Here is a 24,715-nt window from a genome sequence, read left to right as displayed (position 1 = left end):
CGGCAATGAAGATTCCACTAGGTCCGTTGAAGTTATCAATCCAACCCTGAGAGAGCAGTCAGAGCAGAGGAGCTTCACATTAGAACTGAAACCATCAGCTGTTTAATCAACAGGAATTGATCTAGAATTTTTTTTTTTTAGTTACCAAATTAGTTACTATGAAAAAAATTGCAATTTCACATATTTTGCTGCATTTGCTGGCTAAACTGTCTTATATGCAAGGAACTTCTTGATTTATTTACGGTTTGTTTTCTCAAACTCTCCTAAACCAGAAATGCAACAGGCCCTCCACAGTGATTAGTCAGGAGCTAAAGGTGTACAGAGCTTCTTGTCTACACATGCCTCACTCCTTTCTGTGTTTGCAGCATTAAAGAGGGAGTGCTTTAAGAGAAGAGAAAAAGCTGAAAATGGACATAAAAAATTGAATATTATGTTGTGTGTTCAATACACACAATAAAACAGGGCCACTTTTGGGCTACCTCTGTTAAGGTAATTGTATTTTCTTCACCATTGTGAAGTGGATAAATCATTGTTTCAAACTACCTATAACGCATGTGACGCTGAGCCCTGTCAACATGACCTTGTTTTTACAAAGCTAAGCTAATACAAAACCTTAACACCTGAATGAACACAGCAACTGCAACATTCAGGAGATTTTGAAAACACAGAAAATGGCAAGAGCCCTAAAGTTGGTATAAGTATTATGGTTTTCCCTTCCTTAGTACATTTGAATATCAGAACCTAAAGTTAATCTGTGGTGTAGTGGAACATTTCATTCAACAGTAGCTCTCTCCCTGACTCCAGGTGAATCACATCCTGACACAGCAACACAACACCAGCAGGCTGGGTGACTCACAGGGAAGGGCTCCTTCCAGCTGGCCCCCACGATGGAGGGTCTGACGATGGCCACGTTCAGGTCTCCGGCCTCCTGCTGCACCATGTATTCAGCCAAGGCTTTGGTGAAGGTGTAGGTGTTGGGACGCTCCCCGATGAGTTTGGGAGTCAGAGCAGACACCAGCTCATCATCCATCCAGCTGGACAAAGTGAACAATAAATAAAGTTATTGATTAAACCAAAGACAGTTTTAATATGGAGCAATACAAATGTGTCTTTAATCGCCAGAAATAAATGAAAAAATAATATGGTGATTGTACTGCCAAGCTTAAAGGTGGGGTATGTAATTTTGGAGAAACCAGCTCGAGTGCGCTAGAATTTGAAAATAAACAACCGGAAAAAATCTGCCTCTTCCTTCAGACTTCCTTACAGAGCCCCTCCTCCAACACACACGAACGTGCACATGACCAATGAGGGCACGAGATAAGTTTGTGCACAGATGGAAGGCTGACAGGCAGGTAGGCCATCCAGTTACTTTAATCGGGCCGGCTCAGATGATTGGTCGTGCTTTTTACAGTACCGCGGCTTCCACAGATGACATTTCTTAATGGATTTATTGTCAAAGCATTAAATATATTCATTGCTATCGGGATGTTAAGAGCATTCCATGGAATATAACAAGTGTTTCGAAAATAAATTACATACCCCACCTTTAAGGCACTGCGAGGAAGAGATAACAATTTATCTGGATTTCAGGCGCAATATATACAAAACCTCAAATGTCTAACTCAGTAGAATCCATTATCGTTGAACCCATCCCAATAGCAATGAATATCTGAAGTGCTTTGACATAAAGAAATGTCATCTGTGGAAGCCGCGGTACTGTAAAAAGCACGACCAATCATCTGAGCCGGCCCGGCTAAAGTAACTGGATGGCCTTCCTGCCTGTCAGCCTTCCATCTGTGCACAAACTTATCTCGTGCCTCATTGGTCATGTGCGCGTTCGTGTGTGTTGGAGGAGGGGCTCTGTAAGGAAGTGGCAGATTTTCTCCGGTTGTGTATTTTCAAATTCTAGCGCCCTCGAGCTGGTTTCTCCAAAATTACCTACCCCACCTTTAATCTAGAGAAAAGTGGCGGACAGGTGCCGCTGAAAGATGTAGAGTCCATAAAGGTTAAGTATGTATTACTCGTTGTGTGTTTTGGCCACACTTGGTATTTGGTCATTTGTCCTTGTCTTACTTCAAAAACTCTCTTTTGTCTGTATAAGTGACTTTGTACTTATCCTCACCTCTCCTGTAATCACTTAACCACTGACCCTTGGATCACAATGTCTAAAAGTGACATGTTATTGAACAGGTAACAGAGCAAACGGTGTGTGTTTACATTCAGTGTGTGACAGTTTGCTAAGATGTCTTTTTAACTTCATCAACACGAGATGAAAGGTCTTTAATGGACTTCATTTTCACAAAATCGTTAATAAATCGTTTAATGACATATCAGATATTTAAACCACAGAGTTGGCAAATGATTAATGAGCTGAATTAATGTTAAGATGGATTACTAATTAAAACATTAAACTGCATAATTTGGATGTGAAAACCTTTTCCACTCCATGCAAAGAAAGGTATCACATTCTAGTCTATGAGTAAGAGGTCGTACTTAAAACCACTCTGCATCTGACGGGAATACATCTCACTGCTAAAGGTCCATTTTGTTTAATTCATTCCACAGTAAAACTCAGTATGTTAGCACATATATATATATCCAGGCTACCTTTCTATACATACATCCCTCAGAAACCTTGCACTAATCTGCACTCCCTCTGCAGGCTTCTAATGCTTTACTAATGACTGGCAGCCTGAACAACATTAGTGCTACTAAAGCAGCCTTTACTCTCCGGCCCTGCTAAGCTGGTGTGATCAGTGTATCACCGACACTAATCTTCATGGTACATTCTTACTGGCTTTTTATGCATCCAAAGAGGAAAAGGAGGGTCTCTTTGAAAAACCATAAACCCAATCTACTGTGAACTGATGACACAATAGAGCACGAACACATCTGTGTGGAGAAACAAGCATCACCACAGCTGATCAGACCAACTTACTCCAGAGAATCGATGAGTCTGCGGTAGTCTACGGGGGGGGTGTACACGACCTCCTCAATAAGCTCTCGGTCACAGTTGGCGTAGGCTGTGGAGACATGAAGGAAGACCTCCAGATGCTTCATCCTGTGGGCCAGGGCCAGCATCTTCTGAGTGGCCAGCACATTCAGCTGCATCGCATCTCTGAGGGGGGGGGAGACGGTTACGTTTAATCTAACTGACCCAACAGTACGTCTGGGGGGTTAAAGACAAACATTTTGGAGTCTGTCCAATCTCATTTCTCTAGCTAGGATGTTGTTAGCCTAGCTTAGCATCAACAAGTGAAACATCTACAAGAAGCTCTCTAACGTACTAGCTACCACATTATATCTAATTTGTTATAAAACAATTAAAACAGCAATGTCAAAATCACATTGTGGATCCATTTCATGAACAATAGTCAGAGATTCCCAAAGTCTTGTCGCAGTGAGATTGCCATCTTTGGTCATGCCTTTACAGAGATCAGACCAACACTGAGTGAATGAGCGCTGTAGCTGCAGACGCTGCACAAAGGGACTGTTTCTTGTTACGCAATAGTTCCAGCATTTACTGTAACCCCACCTTAAACTACGCTCTCTTAATGTGTGTACAGTTTAAACAAACGCGATTCAACATGTAAACTGGTGAGCTTCAGATGTGTTGGTGGGCACATTTTTCCTCTTTGGAAAAAGCTGGAGCTGCTTCCCCATGCTTTAAGTCTCCACGCTAAGCTAGGCTAATCACATCCTGACTCCATCCTTCAAATGGAGCTTTATTAAGGGGATATTCAGGTTTTCTTTCTAGTGTTGGTATAAAATGACACACATAGGCCTGAAATACACACACATGCACAAACCTACAATTGATATACATGCACAGATGAAGAGTTGGTAGAGCGAAGAGGCTTTCAGTACACACTATTTTTGGTCCGATAGGGACTCGAACCAGCGACCCTTCGGTTCCCAAGCCAAGTCCCTACAGACTGAGCTTCAGCCGCACTAATGCACACACGAATGCACAGCTCCTTCACCTTCATACTTATTTGCCCAAATGTTGAATTATTTCTTTAAATACCATTTTCAGTACAATTATTTTTCGCCAGACTGACATAAGATACACAGATGGCATCAAATGTGACTAACAAAAAACTCCTTCGAAAGTAATTGAGTTGCTTTCCAAACACAATCCTACATGTCTCAAAGGTTAACATTGTGAGTCTTTGGTTCACAGTAATAAAGAACATTTCTGTGTACTTCTAACTTTAAAGAGAACGATCTCTTGAAACAATGTTGTTTTCTCACTGCTAAGTCAAGCAAATACTCATAATCAGTTCTTAATTTGACTGCGAAAACACAACAGATAATGAACTATGAACAACTGTACCAAATGTATAAGTGGAGAAAGAAACACATTGATGAAGACCTGCTAAACCATCTGGGAGAAATAGCCATATCCAAAGATATGTATAAAAATATAGGTAAAGGAAAGTGAGCAACATGAACAGGGCTCACTTGAGCGGCTCATTGAAGCGGATGGTGGCGGCGCAGTGGAACACGATGTTGACGCGGTCGGCCAGGACGCTCTGGTCCTCTTCGCTCAGGTCCAGCCCGGGCCGGATCAGGTCGCTGCTCACGGCTGTGATCTTCTCTGAGAAGCCTGGCTGCTCATCCTGCAGTCTTTCAAACAACTGAATGGGAAAATGATGAAATTAAAAACACTGCTTATAACTGTACAGCTATAAATTATAAAGTATAAATTGGCATTTGAATAATGTGGCATTTGTGGTATTCAGCAGTTATTTAGAGCGCAGTGCAACGTTTTCAAAGTTCAATTTGTCTGCCAACTATTTGTAGTCTCAGTGTTGAACAGCTGATGGCAGAATGCACTAAACTGATCTCAGATCTTTACGTATATTTCTTCTGTTCTCTAGAAACTGACAATGTTAGCAAACCTACAGCACACTGTAACCAATGTGAATAAACTAACATACATTACACATAGTTTTTCCTCACATATAATTAAATATTCATTTAAATGTCCTCTGTTGTGCTTGATATTTTTCAGTAAGGCTAGAATGGAAAAAGGAAAACTTTGATTTTGGGGAAAGGTTTATTCAGGACACCCAAACTGTGAAACACAAGGCATTTCTCATCTTAAGCACATGCTTCATACACACAGGAACACTGATTGAATGGAAGTAACCGTGCAGCACAACACAGGGTCAGTGTGGTTGTAGATCAAATGCTGAAGATAATTTCCTTTCCTCACAGGCAACCACACATCCACTGAGGGGAGTGGCACATTTGAAGTGGCGTCTGAACAATGTTGTAGATGCCACTTCAAAGCCCCCCCCCCCCCCTCTCACCACTCACCTTGCAGTTGATCATGTCAGCGATGCGGGCCTGGGGACTCTGACCAGCTTTGGACCGGACCAACACAAACACACTTTTGACTTCAGGGCAGGACCGCAGCAGCTTCTCCAGCAGAACCTGAACCAAGGAGTGAGAACTCCATCAGGAACTCTTAGCTCCTCCTTCAGAATCCCCTTTATTGCCAGGTACGTTTACACATACAAGGAATTTGCTTCAGTGTATGATGGTGCAAATATTTAAAGCCTCTAAGTCCGATTTTAATTGCATTAACATTGTGTAAAATAACGTTTCCACAATAACTTAATACCCCCAGTGCCTCAGAAAAGGTCACACTGAATATTTAACCGGAATTTCTCTCATTCTTTTGTGACACTGACATTTTCCAGGACACACTGCCCAGCATACATTTTTTTCTGAAGGACACCCTGACACAATGGCTGCTGTGTTTGAGTCGGGCAGTAAAAGGACAGCCATTTGAATGATATGCAACATGTATCAGTTATCAACAAGAAGATAGTAAAATAACTGATGTTAACTGTACATGTCTTCACACAGCTTCCTCTCATCACCCTCAGCAGGTCATGTTGTTGGCTTTGGTCCTGTCTGATTGGCTACTGTACCTTGCCCATGAAGCCTGTTGCTCCAGAGATCAGCACTGTCTTCCCTGCAAAGTATTCTGGGATGTTCACCATGATGTCTGTTGGTCTGTATAGTGAGCCCCTCACACGACAGTACCTGCAGACAGGACAGAAACAAAGAGAGGATTACAAAGTGAGCAACGTGCAGCATGAGGAGGTGGATCCAAAATGAATTTTACATTACAACATTACCAATGTAAGAGGATGTTCCGATAGGAGCTCAGAAAGAAGTTAACTGAGTGATCACTCTGTCAGTGACGTGAATATTGGTACGATTTGCATCTGTTTTTTTTAACCCACAACCAAAAATGTTTGTATTTCTTTTTTAACATGATTTCATAAAAAGGTTTGAGAAAAAGTTGCAGTTTATACTGCCTATACTGTTCATAATGTAAATACTGTCAGGTGTATATATATATTTATATTATTCTAAACATCACTCTGCACTTTATTGTTATTTTTCACTTCTAGTTAGAACTGAATTGCGGTGTCCTACTCTGTGCAAAGACAATAAAGTTGAATCTAATCTAATCTAACCATTTGCTTTAAAAAAAAAAGGGAAACATTTATTTTCTGTTGATGAACTAACCATTATTCTAAATACCTGTAGTCCCTGAGTGAGGCATGCATTTCAGCAGATCACGTGATGTGTTACTGTTTGCACTAGCAGCTCTGTATCGGCCTTATAAACCCGCATCCTTGGACTGATAAGTACAACACTTTGAGCTGATAACAGGCCATTCAGGAGATAACTCATCAGATCATTCTCTTAAGGACTTTCTTTGATCAGCTATCGCATTAAGTCTTATCATTTTCAAAATGACAACATTACTAAGACATATTTGCAACTGTTTGAAATACAACACACATGTCTAGATTCTGTGAGCATGTGCAGATGTCTTCTTTGCATTGGAAATAATGAAACAGGAAACTCTTGCCCCATTTCTCTGCATGACAGGAATACTGGTGTGGTCAGATAGGGTCAAATTACAGTTCACATGATTTAAAGAGACCTCCGTGCAATCCAAATAATGTCGTCATTCTGATACCAACCGGTTCATATTTAGCCATCTGGGATTATGTAGGTTATGTGAATAAAACAATTATGGGCTAGATGAAAAGCTAAAACAGGTTTGGCATTTCTTTTGAAACCATGAGGATAAAAGAGCAGCATACTGCCTGCAGACTGTACACAGCACACTGCCTGCAGACTGTACACAGCACACTACCTGCAGACTGTACACAGCACACTGCCTGCAGACTGTACACAGCACACTGCCTGCAGACTGTACAGCACACTGCCTGCAGACTATACAGCACACTGCCTGCAGACTGTACACAGCACACTGCCTGCAGACTGTACAGCACACTGCCTGCAGACTGTACAGCACACTGCCTGCAGACTATACAGCACACTGCCTGCAGACTGTACACAGCACACTGCCTGCAGACTGTACAGCACACTGCCTGCAGACTGTACAGCATACAGCCTGCAGACTGTACACAGCACACTGCCTGCAGACTGTACACAGCACACTGCCTGCAGACTGTACAGCATACAGCCTGCAGACTGTACAGCACACTGCCTGCAGACTATACAGCACACTGCCTGCAGACTATACAGCATACTGCCTGCAGACTGTACAGCATACAGCCTGCAGACTGTACACAGCACACTGCATGCAGACTATACAGCATACTGCCTGCAGACTGTACAGCATACAGCCTGCAGACTGTACACAGCACACTGCCTGCAGACTGTACACAGCACACTGCCTGCAGACTGTACAGCATACAGCCTGCAGACTTTACACAGCACACTGCCTGCAGACTGTACAGCATACAGCCTGCAGACTGTACACAGCACACTGCCTGCAGACTGTACACAGCACACTGCCTGCAGACTGTACAGTACAGCCTGCAGACTGTACAGCACTACCTAAAGTTAAATGAATAATCTTCTGTTATTCTTCGCCCGAGCAGTGGCAGAAACAAAGCTCATGCACATCACAGTTAAACCTGTTATTCAGCTCTCACACCGACATACTGCATGTGTAAAGCTCCTCAGCACACAATCCAGGTTCAGTCACTGGGTGTTTCTCAATCTCGAGTACGCTTGCTTGGTAGCACATGTCTTCCGAGTCACTTGCTTCAGAAGCGATGCGGAAAACACAGAGTGGAACAGGAGAGCAAGTGTGCAGGATTGCGTCATATGAGAGGCCCTGCCTTACATTTTCCGCCAGAGATTTGGGGAAATTTGTCCGTGCGCAAAGCATTGTGGGGATTTTAATACCGCAGAGCCTACACATGTGCAGCCTCGACATTCCTCGCTACGAAGTACGTCCAAGTTTGCAGGACATTGAAACAGTCCTTCGGCGGCACTCGATGACGTATGTATGAAATGGTGGCTCTGGAGCAGCTTTACTCGACATTGAGAAACACCCAGTGGCTAAGGAGATATGTATTCAGTAAACTCAGTTTTAACCTCACCAATGAATGAAAGCTTTAATTGATTGTTTTCTGAGGTCAGAATGATCAATTATTATAATAGGTCTATGTGTTGATAAAATGCTAGAGTCTGAGAAAGGAACAATAATAATTTATAATTAAAGGTGGGCTAGGTAAGTTTCAGAAACCGGCTCGAGAAACACTTTTCGTTATATTCCATGGAACGCTCTTAACATCCCGATAGCAATGAATATCTTAAGTGCTTTGACAAAAAATCCATAAAAAAATGTCATCTGTGGAACCCGTAATACTGTAAAAACTACAACCAATCCGTCAGCCTTCCATCTCGTGCACGCACAAATGTATCTCGTGCCCTCATTGGGCGTGCCGTCATTGGGCGTGCATTGCAGCAGTACTTCAATTACTCGCCAGCAACAGGCGGCCACTTTCACCATGGCAGAGTTAGGTTCAACATCGTCAACTGGTCGCAAAAGAAAAAATGTAACGGAGCAAATTAAGAACAAAAAGAAAGTGGAAACTAGGAGAAGTCAAACCAGAGTCAACATCGGAGTTGCTTTGGCTGTGTAGTATTGCTAACCTAGATGTGTTTAGCTTTGCCTGATATGTAACGTTACTGCAGCCAGCCTGCTCTCGCGGAGGAGGTGCTCTGTAAGGAAGTCTGAAGGAAGGGGCGGATTCTTTTTGGCTGTGTACTTTCAAATTTTAGTGCACTCGAGCCGGTTTCTGAAACTTACCTACCCCACCTTTAAGCTCTGTGTTTTGTTATGAAGCTGGCATTCAGGAAGATGGAGGATCTTGATTACAGTAACAGATTGATCCATTTGATCAACAAAGTAATCTTTAGTTAACTAAACCAGATTCCTACTGATGGGTAGTTTGACTTCTTCCAGTGTGATGTTATTAAAGGCCCAGTGAAGTGCATATTTTTGCACCAAAATGAAATGGCAGTTTCATTCCTTACATATCATTGTGCCTGTTCATGGCTAAAATAATTTTTAATAATTCATAATTAATGAATTAATGAATTATTAATTTTGCCGTCTGAGCCTAACGGAAGTTGCAGACGATAGTGGCTGTGACGTCACAAGATGTACCCAGTTGCGATTGTAAACATGGCGGAGACTCTGGAAAGTGATACTAGTGTGAGAGAAATGATTGATTTGGACAGCTTTTCGGACAGGATAGATGAGGAAAGTGATCAATCTGGTGCACTTTGAGGGCAACATTAAGTGATTTACGGATACAGCTCTCAACACTCATATGAAACATATATTTCAATAATCAAAAAACATTGGAATGATTTCTTAACCTATTTTATACAACTAATATTACATAGATGGAAATATTTGTTTACATAGATGACCAAACCCACTGAGATAACTTAGGCTACAGTTTACCTCCCTGAGCTGACGTTATCTCTCTCAGTCCCACAGGAGAGCACTCTCCCTCTCCTTATTGTTGAAACAGCTAATCTCCGTTAGCTCCGAGCTAGCACCAGATGCTAAACAACCCTGTAACTCTCTCAGTCTCTCTTTCTCTCTCTCTCTCGAATCGACCACTGGCCTTTATTTATCATGATCAATCAAAGAATCTCCGAAACAATGACACCAGCCAGGCTCACCTTCATCTTTTGGGAACAGAAACATCGCCACTTCGGCAGACTTGACATTACTACAGCCAGCGGCAATGCATCGTTTCCCCTGTGTTTTTCATCCCTCTTTCTTCACTGTCGCCTCCATTGTCAGGTTTTCTCGATTGGCAATCACTTCCAGTCGACTCCGACACACTTTCCAGGAAAATACTAGCTCAAAAACGTTGAGAAATTCGACTTTGAAAAAGAGAAAAAACGAACGGTGGTGAATGTAAACAGTGCAGCGGCGTCCATCTCGTGACGTCACGCAGTAGATCGCAAGCCACGCCCACGAAGGCAAAGGTCGACTGCAGATTTCCCCGGAAAATTCAAAACTCGTCAAATTTGTTGCTATTCCAACATTTTTTGATATGGGTTCCAATGGACAATTTTGGTCATTACTATACGTATTAGCATAACAGATCATGCACAGGTGCACACTTCACTGGGCCTTTAAAGTAGCTTCCCCAACACCGTATGATAAACGATAAACATGTCCTTTTCTGAATATAATAACTTGATATTTTTATGTTAGATTTGAATTACAAACTGTGGTGGAACAGTTAAATGACAACCAGGCTACATGACACAACATTTTCCCATGATTACATTCAAAACCGTACCCTGTGCTCCATGGGGGCTCCTGGTACATTTCTCCATATGTTCTGGGAATGCCCGCCTGTTGCTCGCTTTTGGAACGGGGTCTCCTCTAAATTGGTTGCTATGAGGTGGAAACAACCCGACAAGCTCTCAGTGACCTGCTGGTTACTAAGGTTTCTTGACGTAGTCTACATGGAACTGTCCACTGCACGCGTGATTGGAGTTAAGGAGTCCAATATCGGTGTATGGGTGTCGACAGCTGAAAAATGGAAGGAGCGGTTCCAGCTGTCTTAACTATTATAGTTGTTTGCAGTCATTGGTCCTGAGAGGTCCTGGGATTGGGGGTGGGAGGGTTTATTTTTTCACTTAGTTTTGTCTTCTTGTCTGATTGTTGTTATTGTTTGTTTTTTCTGTATTTTTTGTAATTTGTGTTGTGATTGTACATTGCATTTTACTACATTTGTGTGAATAAAAACATTTGATCAACAAAAAAAAAAGGATTACATTCAAAACCGTTTCTAATCTGTGATATAAAGAAGAACTTTAGCCTTCCTTTATCAAAACTGCTTTTAATATTTAGCATGTTTTTACATAGGATACATCACTTAAAGTGATATATTTGAATCAAGCTTAGCTTGCCGGCTGAGAGCACAACAATATTAAACAGTAGTGTAGAATGAGTGCATCCTTGATTAGCAAGAATCCATTGCGAAACCTAGATTAGAGTGGTGCAAGAATGAGTCCATAACCCAGAAATGAGTCAGCTTGTTCTCCCTTGTCTCGAAGGCAGACGTCTTTTAAACATATTTTTGGTTAGAAGCCTTACATAAGGTCTGTGTTTAAGTAGACTAAAGGCTGAAGAGATTTTAACATTTGGTCCTACGACATAAAATACGCCAGAAAATTCCCCACTCGAATGTCTGAAGCCTCGATGTGTCAGAAACAGCAGGTGAATCATGGAAGTTCACTAGAATTGACTTCATTTCTGGTATTGTGACTTTTGCTGCACAGTGCTCTGTGTGGACACCTGCTCAGACTGCTGCGGAGGAACAGTCTGCTGCATCTGATCTGAGCTAAGGGGCCACCCAGCTGTACACCACCACACCCCCACCCAGGCTGTACACCAGTGACCACCAACTGGCGGCCCGCGGGCCACATCCGGCCCGCCAGACATTCTCATCCGGCCCACACGACGGGGGTGACTGTGACGTTGGCGGAGTGGTTAGTGCGTTCGCCCCCCACCCATTTTTTACAAAGTCTCGTGAGTAAGATGCAGTACCGGAGTCCAACAGAGAGGCAGCAGCTGCAGTACAGTAGACTGCGTACTGCGAAACCTTCCCTGCCTTGAAGAAGAAGTGATCCTTCGTTGTGAAGAGTCTGCTTTGTGCGCTCGGCACCACAGAAGTAGCCCCGCTGCAACAGAGTCCAGAGGCAGGAGCTGCGGGACAGTAGCCTAGAAGCAGGGTTGGGTTGTAGTTGTAACGGAATACATGTAACAGTGTTACCTAATCAGAATACAAAAATCAAGTAGGCTAACTGTATTCAGCTGGCGTTACATTTGAAAAACGAGTAATCTGATTACAGTTACTTTCATAAACCTGAAGTGAATACATTTTGGAATACTTATTGGAATTATTGGTGGAAAAGTTTCCTCACAAAATGTAATATTCATTACCGGCAGAACTGTGTGAACACTGCACAGCGCTGCAGCATGTCTGAGCTGCAGAGCGAGATGCAGCGTGTCTGTGAGGCCCCGCCCCTGCACGCAGATGAGAGAGAGATCTCTTTTAAAATATATTGAAAGTTAGAAATGGAGATGGTTAGATAAAATGTGCAAGATAACATTTATGTAGCATTTCTTTATTGCCGAAATGATGACATTTCATAACGGGATCAAATCAGAGTGAATGGCCTGCTGCTGCTGAATGCATGGGGCAAGTGACTGGAAAAGGTTTTATAAGTTATTACATCCTTTCAGATAATAATGATAATTCATTCTATTTAGGGGCGCCTTTCAAAGCACCCAAGGACACCTTACAATTCATAACATATTCCAAGGAAAGGTTTTAAGACAGTACAAAGAATGCAGTCCGGGTGATGTTTTTTATGTGGGGTGCAGATGAGAGGGAGCTGTCCAGAATGACACCAAGACGTTGTGTTTGAGTTCTTGATAAGCCATTAAAACAGTAAAATAAGTGTCTCCTGTTCACCAAAACATACCCATCTGTTATGGGAAAATAAAGTATTCCAAAAGTATTCTAAAAGTAATCTGAATATGTTACATTTGTAAGACACGTAACTGTAACTGTATTCTGATTACTTTCAGAGCATGTATTCAGTATTCAGTAACTGATTACATTTACAAAGTAACCCTCCCAACCCTGCCTAGAAGTGATCCTTCGTTAGCGTGAAGAGTCTGCTAAGCTTTATGCGGTCCGCACGCAGTACCTGAGCGTGCTCCACTAGCATCCCCCCCCCAACTTCCAAATTCTGGGCTATATAAAAATTGCTGGCCCGCGATAGTGTCTATTGGATACATTTTGGCCCTTGGACAAATGTAGTTGGTGATCCCTGCTGTACACCATCACACCCCCAACCAGGCTGTAGTAGTATACACCATCACTCCCCCACCCAGGCTGCAGTATACACCATCACTCCCCCACCCAGGCTGTACACCATCACGCCCCCACCCAGGCTGTATTGTACACCATCACTCCCCCACCCAGGCTGTATTGTACACCATCACTCCCCCACCCAGGCTGTATACCAACACATCCCCACCCGGACTGTAGTACACACCATCACTCCCCCAACCAGGCTGTAGTGTACACCATCACACCCCCACGCAGGCTGTACACCATCACACCCCCACCCAGGCTGTAGTGTACACCATCACTCCCCCACCCAGGCTGTACACCATCATACCCCCACCCGGGCTGTAGTATACACCATAACTCCCCCACCCAGATGTAGTATACATCATCACACCCCCACCCAGGCTGTACACCATCACACCCCCACCCAGGCTGTAGTGTACACCATCACTCCCCCACCCAGGCTGTAGTGTACACCATTACTCCCCCACCCAGGCTGTACACCATCACACCCCCACCCAGGCTGTACACCATCACTCCCCCACCCAGGCTGTATACAACATCACTCCCCCACCCAGGCTGTACACCATCATACCCCCACCCAGGCCGTACACCATCACTCCCCCACCCAGGCTGTACACCATCACACCCCCATCCAGGCTGTACACCATCACTCCCCCACCCAGGCTATACACCATCACTCCCCCACCCAGGCTGTACACCATCACACCCCCACCCAGGCTGTACACCATCACTCCCCCACCCAGGCTGTACACCATCACACCCCCATCCAGGCTGTACACCATCACTCCCCCACCCAGGCTGTACACCATCACAGCCCCACCCAGGCTGTACACCATCACACCCCCACCCAGGCTGTACACCATCACACCCCCACCCAGGCTGTACACCATCACTCCCCCACCCAGGCTGTATACCATCACACCCCCACCCGGACTGTAGTATACACCATCACTCCCCCAACCAGGCTGTAGTGTACACCATCACACCCCCACCCAGGCTGTACACCATCACACCCCCACCCAGGCTGTACACCATCACTCCCCCACCCAGGCTGTAGTTTACACCATCCCTCCCCCAGCCAGGCTGTAGTGTACACCATCACACCCCCACCCAGGCTGTACACCATCACTCCCCCACCCAGGCTGTAGTGTACACCATCACTCCCCCACCCAGGCTGTAGTGTACACCATCACACCCCCACCCAGGCTGTAGTGTACACCATCACACCCCCACCCAGGCTGTAGTGTACACCATTACTCCCCCACCCAGGCTGTACACAATCACACCCCCACCCAGGCTGTACACCATCACTCCCCCACCCAGGCTGTACACCATCACACCCCCACCCAGGCTGTACACCATCACTCCCCCACCCAGGCTGTACACCATCACTCCCCCACCCAGGCTGTACACCATCACACCCCCACCCAGGCTGTACACCATCACACCCCCATCCAGGCTGTATACCATCACTCCCCCACCCAGGCTGTACACAATCACAGCCCCACCCAGGCTGTACAACATCACACCCCCACCCAGGACCGCTGCATGAATGCAGGCAGCTTTGAATGCACTCACAAGGTGGGGGAAATAATAAGTCACGGCTAAATCTAGCCAAATATGTCTGCAGACCCTTAATAGTCCTGTTGTATATATAATGGTGAATTAAAGGCTTTTTGTGTGCATTTATCTGGTCATTTATCTAATTTTATACAATGCATTCCATGCTGTGCTGCTGAGCTGAAAATATGCTGCACACCTGTGCTTTGTGATTGGAAGCAATTGGTATAGTAGTTTGTAGTGATGTGTCGGTCGCGAACGAGCCGGTTCAAAGAGCCGGCTCTTTTAAGTGAACAACGGTTATAAAAGTAATACAAGACAGAATGATATGATGATCTCCGTGCTACGGGTGCTCCGTGCATGCATGTAATATCCAAGGATTAGAGACTGTTGGATGCTGCTGTTTTGAACATTGCAATATATTTATTTTCACTATGTTATTTATGATTATCTTTAGGCTCAGCTGTTGCTGTCTTTTTTTCTTTAGTTAATACTGAAATAGAGCCCTGCTGTTTTGTTAAGGTTTTTTTCTTTAAATATAATTTTAAAATGTCGATACAGTAGCTGTCCTTTTTCTAAATGTCTATGCATAAGTTTTTATAGGTGTTGCTATCTGCTTTGTGTAGCGTGGTTCTACAAGTCAGTGCATTCATGGAGTGGTATAAGAGAGGTACAAGGGTCTGAAAATGCAATGAAAACATTTGGCCACAGCAAATCATTTATATTAAACATCTAATTTTTACTTTTGAATACTTCAGTACAAAGGATGTATTGAATAATTTAAGTGGTATATGTGTACACATATAAATCATTAGTCAAAACAGGGCTACATTTGATTGAATTGGTAAACTGAAGAGCCGTTTGGGAGCCGAAAGAGCCGGCTCTTCTTGGTGAGCCGAGCCAAATTATCCGGCTCGTTTGGCGTAGGACCGGAAACCCAGAGTTTTCCCTGAAGTTACGTCGCTAAGTGAAAATCCGGCTTCGTAGTACAGGCCTCAGGTGTCTTGTGTTATTGTGTTCTTCAATGCAAGCAGCAGCCAGATAAATGTGAAGTCAGGGCGTGTGTCGTCCTGCACAACCTGATATTGACACACCGTCAGTACAAACATGTGACCACAGTCCTCTACATGTGCTGCTCAAATACTGGGTTTTACAGACATGCAAAAAATACCTCAGACAGGATGAGACCAACCCAAATGAAACTAATCAGGATTATTTCAACTTCTTTTTGTTGGCTGTCATCTCTGTAAGCACAGCACTCACAATGATAATGAGAGCGACAAGTAGACAACGTTTGTATGTCAGAAATGTTTACTGTACATGTTAAGAAACTTAACATGTATTTATTTGGATTAAGAATAAGTGCCAGTTGTTAAGGTAATGTCACATTAAGTGGCAGGACTACACCAGGGCACAGATTTCCTCCTGCTGCCTTGTCTACAAACTCAGTGTCCATGTTTGAGAAAACAAACTCAATTTGGTCATGAACTAACTGAAGAGGGAATCTTTTGGATTTGGTTTTAATTTTGTAAGTAATTCTTACAAAATGTTGTAAACAAATCTTAAATAAGATAAATCATGTAATGATCATACATATTGATACACAAAGCTGGGGTCCTGTTTATGTCACTGCAGTTGTGTTGGTGTGAACCAATGCAGATCTTGGACAGGTCAAATCCCTCTGCAGTATGCCCTGAGAAGGAGAACCTGAAAGTCTCTTACGGCCCATCTACACTACAGGCATCGAAAAATGCTTTCAACGCGTCGCCCATTCACTTGAATGGGGTGACGTAGAAGATTTTTAATCTCGCCGAACTGCATTGTGGGGAGCATGGCATGGCTTTGCAAGCATCACGAGCATCTATCGGCTAACTTTTGAGGCTCAATGCTTGGCATCAGCCAATCAAATCCCGTTTATGCAAATCCCGCCAGTGCATGCGCAGCCAATCAAACCGCGTGCAAGCTGGGAGAGCCATATATCTCATATTCCAAACGAGATATTACGGTAGCAAATCACCCGGTTCTTTTCGACCAGAACTATTTACCGGGATACAAACCGGAGGAACCAGGCGTGGAGGGAAGTGGCAGAGACAGTGGGTGAAACTGGTAGGTATTTCGCCTGTTTGGAGAGTTAATATCCAGTTTACTTCGTTTTAACATTGCTATTGCTTTGTATGTCGGGGGCGGGAGATTCATGTGATTGGTTGTTGGTCGCAAAAAATCGCCAAGCTTCAGACACGCCCAGCTTCAAGATTTTTTGATGCCTGTAGTGTAGACGGGCCGTTACAGATGACATTAAAGCATATCAGCAAGGACTAAAAGGTACGTTCTCGTTTGGTCTCCATGGCCCAGGAATTCAAAACTTTTAATCCCTATCTGATCAGATCAGATTTGGATTTTGGGGAGTTCAAAACCAAAAAACAGGATTAGGATCACTTTCATATCCGATGAGATCAGGAAATCCAATCCAAGCTTTAATCTGGATCAAATCTTCAAAATGGGTAGTTCAAACCGACAACACAGGATTGGGATCAGTTTGATCCAAAAAACTGGATTATCCTGATCCCACCAAAGGGGTGGATTTCCAGTGGATTACCAGAGGAAAATGTACTGTACAATTTATTTTAAAATATATCTTGTCTTCCTTGTATTATTTTTCATGTCCACTAGATGGCAATCGGTAGGATTAAAGCACTGATATTCAGGATCTAGTCATCTTGAAAAATCGTAATCTGGATCAGGCTGATCCTATCCTGAATTGCTTTGAACTCCAGGGACAAAATCTGGCCGACTTGTCTGATCCTGGATCACAAAAAATGGGATTTCAAAATCGGATCGGATCTGATTGAGATTAAAAGTTTTGAACTCCTGGGCCCATGATATCAAACTGTAGGATCGGTAATCTTAAATCTGAGCCGGGACCGGCCTTGGCCTTCATCCACTGTATCCTCCATCAGGTGTCTCTGAAGAGCTACTGCAGCTCTCAGGCAGTCAGACAGGCAGCACTTGATCCCTGATGAAACACATTCACTTTAAATAATTAATCAGACGGATTAGAATGCTTAAATTGAGCACCTGTGGCTGAGGTTAAACGGCCTGCAGAAAGAGTCTCACAAGAGCAATCAATTCCCGAAGAGCGTGAATAACCAACGAAAAGCAAAGGGAAATAAATGTGATATTTCAAACCTTTGTCTCATACCTCATTCACACCAACGGTGTTTCAGGGCCTTTTCGGAGCTGGAGCTTGAAAAGCACCGGGTTTTCCTCTTCACACCGCAGCGGAGCAGCCTCTTAGCTCCGGAATCGGGTTCATTTTGAGCACCAAAATGTGTTCCGGCCAGAGCAAAAGCACCACATACGTCACGCTTACGTCGAGGCAGGGGCAGGGGCAGGGGCAGGGGCAGGGGCAGGGGCGGGATCAACTCCTGAACAACAACAAAAAGCCTGCGTTTTATCCAGTTAGTACACAACGATGGAGCAACTTAACAATCAGCAGTGGTCCACTGAAGAGACCAGCTACCTACTGGGAATCTGGTCTTCCAAAGAGGTACAGAGGAAGCTGGAGCACTATCGGCCATTGTTGTTGTTGTCGGTGTGAGCTGTGAGGGGTTTCCGCGCGGTTTGGCTTTATGAAGCAGGCACGCAAACGGTTACGTCATGACGCAAACGATGACGCAATGACGCAGCACCAGTCGGACTCTGGGCAGTGTGAAAAGAGCCGGAGGTAAACTGAAGAACCGGTTCTGAACCTGAAAAGCTCTAGCACGGAGCTTGAACCGGAGTTGCGTTGGTGTGAATGAGGTAACAGAGACATTTCCTTAAATCTCTACATCAAAACTAAATGGAGAGCACAGAAAAAAAGATTTACCAGCAGAAAACATTAGAAACTCAAAGGCAACAATGTCAGACCATGGCGATGGATGTATTCTCCAGGAACACCGAGAACACGATTCCAGTAAGAAATGCCAGCTCCCTGCTTATAGTGATGTCACAATGCACCAATCTCTGGTATGAGCTTGTCTTCCAGGTCAAATCACACACACAAGTCAAACAGTACAAGAGGAATGTCATTGGACACCAACAGTAGCAACAACTGGAGTCTGAGTACTGAGACCTCAGAGAAGAGACTCAAATGTCTGTTTTGTGTGTGGATCTGACAGTGGAGAAATTAACCCCTGAGGGTTTAACAATTATATGTAGGCAGGAAAAACACTTTACAATAAATCAGAAATATATGTGTAACATGTTAAATAGAATATATATATATATATATTCCCATTTAACTATTAATTTAGCACCAAAACCGGATGATGGCACCGTTTCCCCACGCCCCCCATAACTGCCCGTGTATTGCTGCAACATACATCACGCACTCATATGCTCACCTGATGGAGTTGTTACAGTAAGTATGAGATCCCCCCGCCACACTGTAACAGATTACTGTGAAGCCCAGCAGCACATCCAAAGAAAGGCCGTCAGCAGCCTCGTCCTGAATTATCAGATAATGCTTACTGTGTTGCCAGCAGACATCCTCCCTTCATTTAGAGCTTAAACTAACTACAGAGGAAACGACAGGGTGGAAAAAGGAGAACGATAGAACATTAAGATTGTTGTTTAACATTTGAGCCCCATGTAGGCTGGGGGGTCACGACTGACTTTATTAGTGACAGTGAAATGTGAGTAAACGGTATTACCCACAAAGAGTAACTTTCTCCCTCTATCTGCGTATATCTGCGACCAACACCCATCCCTCCCTCCTCCGCATCTCTTCCTACACCCGTCACACACTGGAGCCTCGCGGTAGTTAGCTTTAGCTGGGCGGGGGCGGCTGCTCAGTGACTGCAGACCGTGAGCATTGATTGAGGGGGGTACATACCCAAAATGTCGATGTTTCCCGGTTCTGGAAGTTGTGAGTTTCTGTGCGGCGGAGCGGCGTGAGAAGAGACAGAGGAGCTGATCAGGAAGAGAACCGGGGCGGAACCATCAGCCTGCCGATGTGACGTCAGCAGGACGGCGGCCCCCGGCACAGATAGGGTGAAAAAGAGGCCCCACTCCTCCGTATACCTATGGAAGCCCATATCAGCCAAAGAAAAGAAAGAAATTATCCTGTAAGTCATAATTATGATTTACTATCTTTTTATTATGACATACTATATCATTATTATGACATACTATCTCATGATGACTTTCTATCTAAAACGAATGAGAAATGTTAAAGTTAATTTCATTCCAAATAATGAGATAGTAAGTTATAATTTTGAATTACAGTATTTTTTTTATTTTCTGTGGCAGAAAGTGGCTTCCATAGTATTTCACTTCTTCACTTCTTAATAAAAAATGATTCAGGTTGACAAAAACTCACTGGGTCCACAGAACAGGTGGGCAATGTTCAGGGGCTGTTCACTATTGCTAATAAACCGTAATTGTCCTTGAGGGCAATTGGGCAGTAGTATAATATACAAAATGTGTTTTCATCCAGAGGAACGCTGCACATAAGGATACATATTATGCTATAATATATATGCAAGGGTGTAACTTTGGTTTGAGAAGTGGGCGGGACACAAAACAGGGGGTCCTCCGCAATGAAACATTGTTCTCTATTTAATACCATTTCCTGCCTTTCTACAAATATATATTAGGGACTATGGTGTTAACTAATCCAAGAAAAATGTGTAGTGTATATAATGAGTGTGCAAACTTATCTATCCATGAACCTGTTTTATTTGTGATGACCTCACATCCTATAGGGGGGTCCGGGGGCATGCACGGTTTTTCTTTAAAATTGAAGTTAAAGCATCAATCTGGTGCACAAATTAAGAGATTTATGGATACAACTCTCAACACTCATATGAAACAGAACTGTATATATTTCAATACTCCAAAAACCATTAGAATATGCTCGCAACCAATAACACATCATTGATCAACTCCTCTCTCCTATCTTTATCTTACCTAGTCTGCATTCTTTCTTTTTATTTATCCGTATTTTGCTAATCACTTCCGTTTCAAACTTTGTTTTTAATTTTTTACTGACATTGGAATTATTTATTATTTATTTTGAACAACTATATTAAATAGATGGAAATATTTGTTTAGACTAAACCGTTTGAGACTGAAGTATTATTTGAGTTATTTGAAGTATTAAAGTAATGTGTTATGGCAGGAAAGTTCAATCTGGTATATTCATTTTAATGTCACCTTATATAGAATGTGTGTTAAACTTGTGATTTCTGCATTGAGTGACTTCTGCCTAGCAGATACCAAGAAGAGGCCCCTAGGGTCTCTCTGTTAATTATCAATAGTCCTTGCAATTAACAGGGGAAGTCCCAGATACATTTTCAGATAATGTAGTTAAAGTCTTGTAGAATTAATGTTTATCTCCTACACATCCTGCAGGCCTTGAGACTTGGGTCACCCAGCAGTAACCAAGATAAACGTCCTTTTGAGCTTATCAATAAAATGTATTCATTCCTAGTAAGCTGACTTTGGGGTGAAGGGAAGTTCAGGGAAGCCATTAAGCCACAAGAACAATTAAACTTCTGTTAATCAACCAAAACTCATGACTTTTAGGGGACAGGACATTCGGACCTATAACAAGGGTCACTTCATAGAGAATATGTGTGTGTATTCCTTACTGTATAATCATTTATCAACTATTCCTGTATTGGTGTTTTATTTGATTCCTCTGCTTTTATTCTTTCATATGTGGGTACTGGAGGGCTACAAACATTGTGGAGAAATTAGCTTAAACATGTTTTATTACTCTATGGGAAATGGAAGCAGCTTTTATGACAGGGACGAGAGAGCTGGGGGAGGGGACATTCTTACCGAGATTTGCAGCATGTCAAATGATCAGGGAAATCTACTTGTTTTAAATAGATGTGTGTGGTTGATTATTTTGTATTAATAATAACAGTATGTGTAAAGGAAGCTGGAAATATGCAATGTGAAACCTTTTATTTGAAATAAAGATTCTGCAGGGAATATTCTTAAAGAACAATAGCTCAAGTGTCTGGAAAAGTTGCAGGCTAAATGAGTGTGCGGTACTTTTTAACTGCTTGAGATCAGAGCTGATGTTTTCCTCTTGTTATTATTGTTTGAGGTTAAGGTAACTCACATGTGTTATTTGTATAATCCAACTATACAAAACTATATCTTAAAACTATCTTTATAAAATGCCAAAAATATGTGAAACTTGCAAGGAGGGGTTTGTTATCTCGAATGTAAGGATCGCCTCTGGCTCGCGCTGATTGGCTGTCTTTTCTAAGTGGAGGACCCCTCGGGGGGGGGGGGGGGCGCCGCATAGCTCCTCCTGGGGTTTTGGATATAAGCCTATGTTTTCTTCAGACCAGCCTCTTCTTTTCTTCAAACTGACCAGATCCGTGAGATTGGAGGAAGAGCAGGAAGTACTTCCTTTGTGTTTGTATTTGTATTTGTATTTGTATTTGTATTTGTATTGTTACTTTTTATCATTAAAACAGGATTATTGTTTAACTTGCATTCTGGTGTTTCTTAATCCCTTCCTTTTTACGAATTTACCCAGCTTATCAAACGACACGCGGAGACGAGGTTGGTTTTAAACATCCTCCAAATCTCCAACAAGTGGTGACCCGACGTGTCTGAGTGGGGTGTTTTCGGGGAAGAGACCACCAGCAGCAAGCGGACGGAATAGTCCAGGGCTAAACATCTCGGCCTCTTCTGACAACTAAAAACAGAGCTCTGACAATAACAGGTGAGCAGACACCAGCTTAATTCAAAATCTGTGATTTGACCATATTCCAAATTTTAGGGTTGTCAGACGAAGTTTACAGTGTTTTTTATAGTAACAATGCAAATGCGTGTTTTAGTTGTTAAAATCGGATATTGAGTTCCGACAGGCCAGAAGGGTATTGAAGTCCCGGGCTTGAAAAGTGGAGGTATTGAGTCCCCACAGTTAAAATCGGATATTGAGTTCCGACAGGCCAGAAGGGTATTAAAGTCCCTGGCTTGAAAAGTGGAGGTATTGAGTCCCCACAGTTAAAATCGGATATTGAGTTCCGACAGGCCAGAAGGGTATTAAAGTCCCTCGCTTGAAAAGTGGAGGTATTGAGTCCCCACAGTTAGACTGTCTGGAGTAGTCCAATGGTAGTATTAAGTCTCCATATCAGACTGACTCAAAATAACGAATCCACAGCTCGACGGGGCTGGAGATGAGTTATTTATGTTATAAGTGATCCAAAGGAGAGTAACGCAAACTTCAAAAAACAATTTTGAAGTGACCGGACCTCATTAATCCTTTGTTCTTTGGGGTTGAATCTATAAAGCCAAACGTCACGATAAAGAGTTCTGTAAGTCTGGGTTACGACTCCATGTCAGCGTCACATCGTTGAAATACGGTGTTGAAGCGCGCTGAGAGGCTTGCTAAACTTGTTGGAATAAACATCGGACAATAAAAGCTGAATAGACTGTACGGGGAATTTTTTCTGTGAATATTTACTGGTAACAAGGACAGTAAGTCAGATCAATATATATGAAGTCTGTGAATATTTACTGGTAACAGAAACAGCCTAAGTCAGATGAATAGATACGAAGTCATAATGAAGGGAGAATTTTAACGAGAGGAGCGTGAGTTAAGAGCTTACGAGAACAGTGGGTTCGAGCAGAAAAATTGAATAAAAGGATAGCAGAAGTGTTAATTGTTGAAAGAAGCCCCCCTTTTCCTATAGAGGCTGAGAGCTACAGCGGGGGAGAGAGAAGGGGGTGTCAGTATTTGTCTGTGAGAGTTCCCCCCCCCTTTGTTCCTCTCGAGAGCAGCAGCAGCAGCCCGGAGTGTGTCTGCTTGCTTTTTTCTCTAGTGATCTGAAGTTGGACTGAAATACATTGAAAATTAACAGATCAAGGTGTGATTTGAAGTGGTAGATATATTGAAATAAATAAGAAACAATGATTTGCTGCTATTTAAACATAGTCTTTGAGAATTGATTGATACCGTTGCATTGCGTTGTGAATTTCATGGTATTTGTCATTAACTAAGGATTGTACTTAATTATACTTCAAGGAAAATTATATTACATACAGTAACCTTAGGGGAAAGTAAAAAGAGGTTTACTGAGTATATGAAGTACATTAAATGTAAGGCTTTATTCAAATTAGATATAATAGGTGGATTTTTCCATCTAGAATACGACATGGAAAGAGGATAATTTGTTAGACATGAAATAACGAACTCATTGGAAGAAATATATATTGTAAGGTTATTTAGGAGTTGTTATCATATACAGTTACTCTCAGTTGATGGTTGTTTAAAGTAGATAGGAAACTGAAAACGTAAACGATCCACCACAATGGTGTTTTTTAGTTTATGAAGAAGGAGTAGAAAGTAAAAAGAAGGTTTTTGTAAGTTTGTCAGAGGGAATCTGTTAATGTTCAAGCATGACAGAGGTGCTGCACGAGGCTAAAAGCCATCTCACACAGTTGGAGAACAAAAGAGTTTTTGATGAGAGAAGCTTGGGCCGGCAGCTGCAGGGCGCAGAGAGGAACAGAGAGAGAAAAGTCAGATGGTTTGAAGAAGTATAGAGAGAGTACAGGTTATATAGAGTTACTACTATTCTGGAAAATGTCATATTGTTTTGTGAGTAACATGAAATAAGAATATATTTACTAGATATAAGAACAACAGGCTTATCTAGGTTAACAGAACATTGCTATTAACCAGTTTCAGCTGCAACTATCCTGTCTTTGTTCTAAAGAGAACGTACGTTGCATTTACAATTAATATTAAGAAATGTTCACAATAGATACCATTAAAGACCGTTTGGGATTAATAGGACGAGTTTGTCATAAACATTCGTGCTTAGATGGAATAAAAGTGTTGAGAGATGTTCTCAAAAATGGGA

At 42.8% G+C, this 24,715-nt stretch overlaps 1 protein-coding gene across 4 annotated transcripts in view; it reads right to left on the bottom strand.

Moving 5' to 3' along the window:
* Window positions 1-19,868, bottom strand: part of far1 (fatty acyl CoA reductase 1) — a 37,154-nt gene extending 17,286 nt beyond the window's left edge. For 2 of the 4 annotated variants that reach the window (XM_079684807.1, XM_079684810.1), the window contains exons 1-8: window positions 19,717-19,868; window positions 19,226-19,397; window positions 5,946-6,060; window positions 5,326-5,442; window positions 4,465-4,640; window positions 2,939-3,118; window positions 857-1,034; window positions 2-46 (exon numbers count right to left, since the gene is read on the bottom strand). In XM_079684807.1, the coding sequence (XP_079540933.1) occupies window positions 2-46; window positions 857-1,034; window positions 2,939-3,118; window positions 4,465-4,640; window positions 5,326-5,442; window positions 5,946-6,017 (768 nt within the window). In that variant the 5' untranslated portion in view covers window positions 6,018-6,060; window positions 19,226-19,397; window positions 19,717-19,868. Of the gene's footprint in view, window position 1; window positions 47-856; window positions 1,035-2,938; window positions 3,119-4,464; window positions 4,641-5,325; window positions 5,443-5,945; window positions 6,061-19,225; window positions 19,398-19,538; window positions 19,694-19,716 lie in introns of those variants that run through there. The other 2 variants (XM_079684808.1, XM_079684809.1) reach the window with 2 other exon arrangements.
* Between the last annotated feature and the right edge of the window lie 4,847 nt (window positions 19,869-24,715).

This window comes from Notothenia rossii, assembly GCF_949606895.1.
Source record: "Notothenia rossii genome assembly, chromosome: 5".
NCBI lineage: Eukaryota > Metazoa > Chordata > Actinopteri > Perciformes > Nototheniidae > Notothenia > Notothenia rossii.
The sequence above is the reverse complement of the archived record's forward strand: the minus strand, read 5'-3'. Positions and strand labels throughout refer to the sequence as shown.